Consider the following 9175-nt stretch of genomic DNA (forward strand, 5'->3'; position numbering starts at 1 on the left):
ATTAGCAATTTTGGCCTCTAATTTTAGTTTAAGTAATAGTTTCTATTTTATGAAAAGATAAAATAAGAAGTACACTGATAACATGGAAATAGGAGCTGATAAACTGTTAATTTCATCATATTTTGGGCTTTTAATGCATAAAAACATTAATGTTTAAGCATGCTATCATGATTTTAGGGTAAAATAATAAATTCCTTGAATTTCAAGTTATATAATACGTTTGGAAAATAAGTAGGCCAATATATACATTTTAAATGTTTTTAAAATGAATTTCAAAAGATAATAAATGATTAATTGTCCTAGATCTATAAGTAAAATGAAATTAAAAAATAAACAAAATTTAGAAATTAATAAAACTTTTTTCACATTAATAAACAATTTTTACGATTTATTCCATTCATTTTTCAATTAAAAATATTTTTTAAATTAAACTGGCCCTTATTGGGCCAGTTTTGGCGCTCACAAGTGGGTAACTAGCGCAGGGCATAGGAAAGTCGCGCTCCGCACGCAGCGCCACACAGACGCATCAGACGGAGCACTCGGGTCATCGGTGCTTGAAACGCACCTACACGATTTGGTACGTGTCGCGCACGGAGTGGAGCTGCGCAGGGGCGAAAAAAGCCAATCAAATCGCGTTGTACGCCCTACGTACAACACGCTTCAGAGAGAAAAAATAACGGAATGAGAAGAATGTGTTCTTCAGATTCGGCGGTGATAAAAGGAAAAAAAATGAAAAATGGAGGTCGTTCTTTATCTTAAGCACGAGGAAAGACAACCTAGCCTCCTCGAAGACTCAAGAACCAGCCAGGAGCGATTTGGAGCTTAATTTTCACAGGAATTTCACTGATTCGCCGTCGCATTTCGTCCCAAAGTCCAAGCTAAAATCTGTAAAAAATCATGCGTTCGTTGCGCGAAATCAGTTCGTATCAATTCCCCGCGTATTCCTGGTACTTCTAGGTTATGTTTGCTTTGATTTTACCCTTTATTTTGCACTTAATTGTAGCAATTTGAGGATTCCGTTTATGTTCGACGTTGGTTTTTCAATTTTCAATTTTAATCGTCTTAATTCGTAGATTTTAGTTCGTTTTTAAATCAGTTAGAATTAATCGATTATGAATTTCCAATTTTGGAATCCTAACTGTCGCTTAAATCACATAAAAATCTTGAATCTTATTCACGATCTCGTTCTTCTTAAATGAGCAAATCGTGAATCGCATTCACGATTTGCTATTTTTGGACATATTTACAATTTCGAATTAATTAAGATAAAATAAAAATAAAATAAAATTATAATAAAAATGCTCTTAAAAACAGCATAAAAATTAGTTTTCTGATTATTTAAAAATATTAAAATATCATCTGATAAATAAAACAAATTAAAGAAATAAAAAAACTTAGAGTTAAATCAAGTTTAGAAATAGATTTCAAATCCATTAAAAGGAATGTTACAATATATATATAATCCAAAACAATTAAAGATTTTAAATCAAATAAAAAGATAAACTTAAGTGATTTTATATCTCTGTTATTTAATAACAGAGAATCATTAAAATCATTTAAGTTCAAAAGGATAGAATGTTAGTCAAAATTTACAAGTATTAGCATTTAAATAACTAATTAGAACATCATTTCATTCAGGTTTCGAATTCTAAATCCTAATTAGAGAGAAAAGTGAATATTTCCTATCGCCTCCCTAGGGTTCGACCCCTTACTAAAGCATTAAGGGATATATAAATTTAGTGATTAAGTTTGAAAAAACTCCCTAAAGAACAACATACGAACACGTATTTTTGAGCTTATCATACACCAGTCACCATTTAATAATATGAGATAATATAATTCGGGATGATTATTTTGTAATGATCATAAATGGATGCAATTGTGGAACCTGAGTTGCTTATTTTAGAGTTTCCATTGTTTCAATGTGAACTGTTTTTCACATTGATCCTCGGCTTGCCGGCTCTTCGTACGCGTTGCACATTGCCGAAGGAGGACCTACGGGACTGGCATATTGCATGGAGTGCTGGAGGCGTGGGAGCTCGCCCTCTCGCCTGATAGGCCTACCTGTCGTGCACCACAGAGGTGACATCTGTGGAAGATGGGGGTGACTGCGCGCACTCCATGCATTACAACGTTGCGGGCTCCAGTACACTGACGACGACGAGCAACCTTCTCTTGGCTACTAATAGGTACCACTCATGTATTTTTTTCTTTTCTGCACCAAGGGCGTGGGTGGGCGAGCAGGGTATGTGTGTAATTGGGACATGTACGCTTGCTCCATGCCTATAAACATTGTTGAACAGTACATTTAACAAATAAATCTCCCTGGGTCGCACCTAGGGCACGGCTGGATCGGTCTACGGGCCCAACCCTAGGGGTTGGTCGTACTCAGCATCATGTTTTTTGTCGTTTTAAACAATTAAAAAAATGTGAACTGTTTTGGTACTAGTTACAGGATATATACTCCCATCAGGTATTATCTGCCTTAGGTTCTCTACACACAACTTATATGTAGAAAATTTATTCCCTTTAGTTTACAAATCAATCATCCAACAAATTTCTAAAAAAATATGGTAATGAAAATTATGAAGTCTAAATGTATTGGGGACTCTCATTCGAGTGATTTCTCATATGTGGGAGACATAGCTCCGAACATACTCCTTGATAATTCAATTTTCTCTTTGAGATTGAGGCCAAGCTGAATGTACATGTCCTGAATTTACATGTCCCTTGTTTGAATACCTCGTCACTAACACTTTCAGATAGTCTATTCTGACCATGCACCATTTGAAACCTTTCCATTTCTCATGGATGTTCGTGCAACTCTCTGCAAGTTTAAGAACCGAGTTGTGTAAGGATCTGCCTTGGAATCTATTTTTTACACGGCCAGCTGATTTTTTACATTGTTGGCAATTATTTGTTGATTTTTTCCAGTCTTGGCCCATTAGAACTTTCAAATATCCAGATATTTTTAGTGCATATTCAAAGGTATTTTTAAATTCCTTTTCCATATTAATCGTTCAAAACATGATGACATACAAAGCTAATAACAAATTTATGGATCTTTATCACTCATAAACAAACACATGTAGTAAAGTTTAAAATGAAACTAGAGCTTAAAAGTGATAACGACATTTAGATTGAAAATTTAAAATTTGATAATCGAATACCATTCATATTAAATATATATTCGTACTGAGGACGAATGAGACAAGAAAATAATTCGTGGGGGGGATAAAATTATTCAGAATATATGACTACTATTTGAATGAATCAACCATTGAGATAAGAAGTCTGAAAATAAAAGATTAGGGTGACTATAGATGATTATTTTATTCTTGATATTTCCAGGACAACAAATCAATTCGCTTAAGTGATAAAACCATACATTGGACATCATTTAACATTCTCTTAGGGGTTTTAGATGAGAAATTAATATCTTGGTATCAAAACTTATGACTTACATATATTAAACTTGAATCTTTTGTCACTTTCTTGATGCAAATTTGACCATCAAATCTGGCCATAGTAATCAACTCCATAAGATCAATAAAATTTGGAAGTGTTTTTTTCAATCTTGAGATGAAAGTCATAACATATTCTGCTAATATTTTAAAATTTTTGGACTTGTGAGGAACCTATACCTTTTTTATGTTTAAGCATGTGTTGACCTTCATCATAACCTTCATAAAATGAATTATTGCACAACCTTGTTAAAATGTGTTGCCAATTATCTTGATATTTTTTGGAATTTTTTGAGCATCGATGAATTTCTTTTCTTTGATCAGTATATATGCTGGTATGTTATCTTCTATTTTCTTGTCATTTTTGTATTTTTACCATACTAATGCATGTTTTTTCCTCAGTATATAGATGTGTTCACCACTCTATCTTTATTTTTCTTGCTACTTTTTATCTTTTACTTCACCCATGAGTGTTTTTCTTTGGTTTATGCCTTTTGCTAAGCATGTTATGTTTAATTTCCTTGTTATCTTTGGTTTATGTCATCATTACTGTATGTTTTCTTCAGTTGAAGCATGTGTTGACAACATTATCCTTAATTTTCATGTTATTTTGGGTTTTTACAACACTAATGCATGTTCTTTTCTTTGGCCAAAGAATGTATTGACCACAATACCTTTCAGAAGAAAAAAATCAAAACCATGGTCAATTTTATAGGACCAAGACCAATCCTTTATCCACATTTAAGTCATTTGACTGCTCACACATATTTCATACTTCTATGTGGCCTCCAAGTGACAGGCTTGTGGCTCTTTATCATGCAGGATTTCAGAGATTCATTTATCATCTCTATGAGAAACATGTTTTGTGTGTATTTGTATGTACAAAATAGTTGATACAGGACAAAAAGCCTCAACCCTTCAATTTTATGTACCCTAAATCATGTACTCATATTTACCACACCTAAAGGGCGGTGAGATCCATCTAATTGCATGAATTTCACTACATCTATTGACTGTCCTTCTGTGTCATTTATCTGGTATATGAAAAACCAATAAACATCTAATTGGATATCACAGGGTAAACTCTACTAGTATGGGAAGGGGGGGGGGGGGAAATTTCGGTTATTGCTTTCATCCCAAGGGCACTAGTTTGAGTTCTGGACAATCCACCATCTAGGGATGTGGACGGATGCTGGATTAATGTACCAGATGGATCGCAACCATCACAGTCCAATAACAGAAATAATAGGCCTCATGGAAAAGTTGGTGGGATAAATAACAGAGAAGGTAGACCAAATTACAGAGTTAATGGGCCAAATAACGAAGTCTTTGTGCTCAATAACAGAGTTGATGGGCCGGATAACAGAGGTGATAGGCCCAGTAATAGAGTTGAAAGCCCAATTAACAGAGTTGATGGACCCAATGATAGAGTAAATGGCCCCAATAATAGAGTTGATTAGCCCAATAACAGAGATAGTAGACCCAATAAAAATGATGATAGGTCCAAAAATAGAGTTTAGAGGCTAATAACAGATATGGTAGGCCCAATAACAGTGATGATAGGCCCAATATCAGAGGCACTAGGCCCCATAACATAGTTGATGGCCCAAGGACATAGTTAATGGCCCTCATAACAGAGTTGATGAGCCCAATAACAGATGCGGTAGGCCCAAGAAAAGATGTCGTGGCCCAATAATAGATATCATAGGCCCAATAATTGTGCTGGTTGGCCCAATAGTTAATGACCCCAATAAAAGAGCAGGAGGGGCCAACAAAATACTGGAAAGGCCAATTAGCAGATTTGATGGGCCTCATGACAGAGTAGAAGGCCCAATAAGAGCGTTGGTAGGCCAAATCATAGAGTTGATGGGCCCCAATAACAGAGTTGATTGGCCCAATAACAGATATGTTAGGCCCAATAACAGACTTAATGGCCCCAATGACGGATATGGTAGGGCCAACAAAAGAGATGGTAGGCCCAATAACAGAGTTAATGACCCCAATAACAGAGATGATAGTCCCAATAACAAATTGATGTAGGCCCAATAACAGTTCAATAGGCCCAATAACAGTTCAATAGGCCCAATAACATAAATGGTAGGCCCAATAAAAATTGCAGTAGGCCCAGTAACATATATGCTAGGCCCAATAAATAGTTGCAGTAGGCCCAATAACAGTTGCAGTAGGCCCAAATAACAGTTGCAGTAGGCCCAATAACAATTGCAGTAGGCCCAATAACATATAGAGTAGGCCCAATAACATATAGAGTAGGCCCAATAACCATTGAGGCCCAATAACAGTGATGATAGGCCCAATAACAATTGAGGCCCAATAACAGTGATGATAGGCCCAATAACATATATGCTAGGCCCAATAGCAGAGTTAATGATCGCAATAAAAAAGAGGTGGTAGGGCCTAGTAAAAGGGTTGGTGGGCCCATCAGGCGTGTGGCGGGTGTTCTTCCTATCCGGTCGATCGTCGCGCCGTCCACAGACTCCCACGTCCAAGAGACTATCTTTTTTTTTCCGATCACCGCCCTCAATGCGAGACAACTTCTGCTTCAACAATGTCTGCCGCCGCCGCCGTCGCCACCGTCCCGGCGGTGGGTCTCTCCAGCAGACCCTCCGGAGCTGCTCAGACGGCTGCCCCTGCTGCCCTCCCGCTCGCCCAGGTCTGCTGATAATCGATTGTTTGGGGTAATTTGCTCAAATTACTGATTTTTTCTGTGATTAGGGTTTGAAATCGGGATTCCATGGGGTTCGGTTGGTGGGTTTGGGTAGTAGGGCGTCCGCATTGACTTCGAAGAAGGGATTGGAGATTAACGCTAGGAGTGCTGGGACGGCGAAGAACATTGAGGTGGAAGTCGACAAACCGCTTGGTCTTACTTTGGGGCAGAAGACTGGGGGTGGCGTCGTCATCACGGTGAGTTCCAATTACCCCCCCGATTCTTAATCGTCATCATGGAGAAAGCCTTTGATTAATCGTTTCTTAGCGTTTGGATTTCTCAAAATTCATCGCCAAAATTGTTAGGTTAAGCGTTGAAACTGCCAGACTCTCGGGAAAATCACTGTTCGATTCTTTCATCTATATTCATGACATGTCCATTGACCTGATAAAGTCCTATATTACTCCCTTTTGACGTCTGCATTTCTCAAAATTCATTACCATAATCGATTGTGCTTCCATCCACAGCCATGAAATTGATTGGGAGTTTTTTTCAGTCTGTAGACTCTGGTGGAAATGCTGCAAGGGCAGGACTTAAAGCGGGAGACCAAGTTATTTACACGAGCAGCTTCTTCGGCGATGAGCTTTGGCCTGCGGATAAGCTGGGGTTTACGAAGACTGCAATTCAAGCAAAGCCTGATTCTGTTTACTTCGTTGTAAGCAGGTTGGTATCATCGGACAATTATGACTATTTTAACTGCGGTTAGATTGAGAATTTAGAATGCTTACTTTTATGTTTTCACATGTCCATGGATCTATGAATAACTTAAATGAAATAAACTCAAACGGGTAGAAATCCAGTATTTTCTGATTTTGTCACATATTTTGTTATGATTTTATTCCAAAAAGGGAGCATTGATTTCCAATGAATATTATATGTATATTTTATGCTGCATTTTGGCTTGATGTAAAGCTTCGCAAAGCTTCATTGGTTATATCTCCTAACTGAGGACCTCTCCGTTTTCCGAAACGTGATGAATCATGTGTAAAATGATGTGTATAGATTTTGCATATTTTGAATATCGAGGAGAACCATTCGGTTAAACCCCAAGGTATGCATATGAAGCATTGGCCCAATAATGTGAACCCATATTCTTGAGGACAAGAACAATCTTGCAGGCTCACTTGAAATCCCCTCGTTCCAAGGGAGATGTAGTGGCCTCTTGAATCACCGCTTTATGTTGATGTTTTTTTTATATGGATGACCGTCTCTATCAGCCATTCAAATCATTCAAGGACAGATCCATTTTCATCATATCATCATTTCATCGTTGTGCCCTAACAAATGATAATGGCAAATTAATCATCATCTAAAAAGTCTATCATGTTCTTCTTTAACTACGGCTCCTTTTTTCTCTCATGCTTATAGCTGCTCTCCATCTCACAGGGGCGTGGAGGTTGACGTGAAGAGATTGCCTAAAAGGCCTGCTCCGCCTCGATTTGGTCGGACTTTGACAGATTCTCAGAAGGTGAGTTGAACAGTGGCGAATCATAGACTGCTCATTGTCAAGCAGAAATTAAAGCCCTCATTAGCAGTTGAGTATTTGTTTGAGTAAGCTTTGAGTAAGCCCCTCGTAAGCTAGAGTGATGCCTTAAAATGTATTTTAATTCGTGACCTCCTAACTGTATGTTCTCTTCAAGTACACTGTCGATTTTAACTAAAAATTAAAACTTCTAAACTGATGATTTCTGTTCGTTTGGCTCCCATAAATTTAATTTACCACAAACATTTTAAACAATGCACTTTATGTCTTCTTTTCTTTGCAACATAAAATTAAATGCTTACGTTCCTTCACGATGCAGGCTAGAGCAACCCACATTTGTCTGGATTGCGGGTTCATTTACTTCCTGCCAAAGTCTTTCGATGAACAGGTCAGGCCACGACACTTTGATAATCTTTATGCTAAATAACTGTTGCTGGAATTTTCCATAGATGGGGTTTAATCAACATCAAAATACATAAAGAAAGATAACAAGAGTGGACTTTAATAGAAAGAATAAATAATGATGGAGAAAGCGTAACGAGCTGGAGCGAACAGGGTAGAAGAAGAACTAGTAGCTTGAGTCACATGGTCTCATCTTCCCAATGTCCAGAACATGAAAACCAGAAAACGTAACATATTTACTTATCTTTCCCCAAAATAGAAGACTCCAGTTACCAAACTCCTTTGAAACTTTGTAATTTTGGTCTTTGAAAGTCAGTAGTTTTCTGTCCAAATTTCTGGTCAGCTTTCTGATTCTGTCAGCTACCTTTTAGTTATTAACATAATGATTATCTAGAAAAATTGAACTGATCATCATCCTGAATCCTTTTTTTGCAGCCTGATTCATATGTTTGTCCTCAATGTGCGGCACCAAAGAAGCGTTTTGCCCGGTATGATGTAAACAGTGGAAAGGCCATCGGTGGGACCTTGCCACCAATTGGGGTGATTATTGGCCTTGTGGCTGGCCTGGCGGCAGTCGGGGCATTGCTGGTATATGGCCTTCAATAATTTATCCCAATGGAGACACCCCAATTTATCCCTCTACTGCAGACTTGTACTTCTCAAGGGTGCAGGACTGACGTTCTCTGACTGGTGTCAGAATTTCTCTCCTCACGTCTTATCATACTAAGAGGATTTTCATAAGGCAAAAGGATCCAATTTGTTTTGTGTTTTGAACCTTGTTTTTTCTATCTCTCTCCATCTTTTTCTCTCTTTCTTTTATTACATACCCTTTTGGTATTTTTGGTATTTTTTTCTAAATCCTCTCTTTATCAATCTTTATTTCTTCATCAATCATCAATCCTCCAATCTGCTGCTCATTATCTTGTAAATATGCCTAGTCATGATCAAGATCATACAAAAAAGAAACGGGAGCTTGGACATGAGTGTTACTAGGATTTCTAAATTCAAAGATTTGCTGTCTTATTTTTGGTCTTCCATCACTATTATTGTGATTTGTCTGATATCATAAGACCCTTTTTTAAGGATAGTATGTATAACCTA

General features: G+C 37.4%; 1 protein-coding gene across 1 annotated transcript; it reads left to right on the forward strand.

Moving 5' to 3' along the window:
• Positions 1-5976: 5976 nt before the first annotated feature.
• On the forward strand, positions 5977-8848 carry ENH1 (rubredoxin family protein). Its single transcript, XM_078589875.1, has 6 exons — positions 5977-6135; positions 6198-6386; positions 6686-6852; positions 7576-7657; positions 7992-8060; positions 8510-8848. The coding sequence occupies exons 1-6, from the start codon at positions 6031-6033 to the stop codon at positions 8678-8680; spliced, it is 783 nt and encodes a 260-aa protein (XP_078446001.1). The 5' UTR covers positions 5977-6030; the 3' UTR covers positions 8681-8848.
• Positions 8849-9175: the final 327 nt, after the last annotated feature.

Source organism: Wolffia australiana, chromosome 18 (assembly GCF_029677425.1).
Source record: "Wolffia australiana isolate 7733 chromosome 18, ASM2967742v1".
In the NCBI taxonomy this organism is placed as follows: Eukaryota; Viridiplantae; Streptophyta; class Magnoliopsida; order Alismatales; family Araceae; genus Wolffia; species Wolffia australiana.

What these genes read in the sequence shown, in the direction of transcription:
- ENH1 (XM_078589875.1), top strand. Translation starts at nt 6,031, where the DNA reads ATGTCTGCCGCCGCCGCCGTCGCCACCGTCCCGGCGGTGGGTCTCTCC. An exon ending in GGGGTGGCGTCGTCATCACG is followed by an intron (nt 6,387 to 6,685) that starts GTGAGTTCCAAT and finishes AGTTTTTTTCAG; the next exon opens with TCTGTAGACTCTGGTGGAAA. An exon ending in CAAAGTCTTTCGATGAACAG is followed by an intron (nt 8,061 to 8,509) that starts GTCAGGCCACGA and finishes CTTTTTTTGCAG; the next exon opens with CCTGATTCATATGTTTGTCC.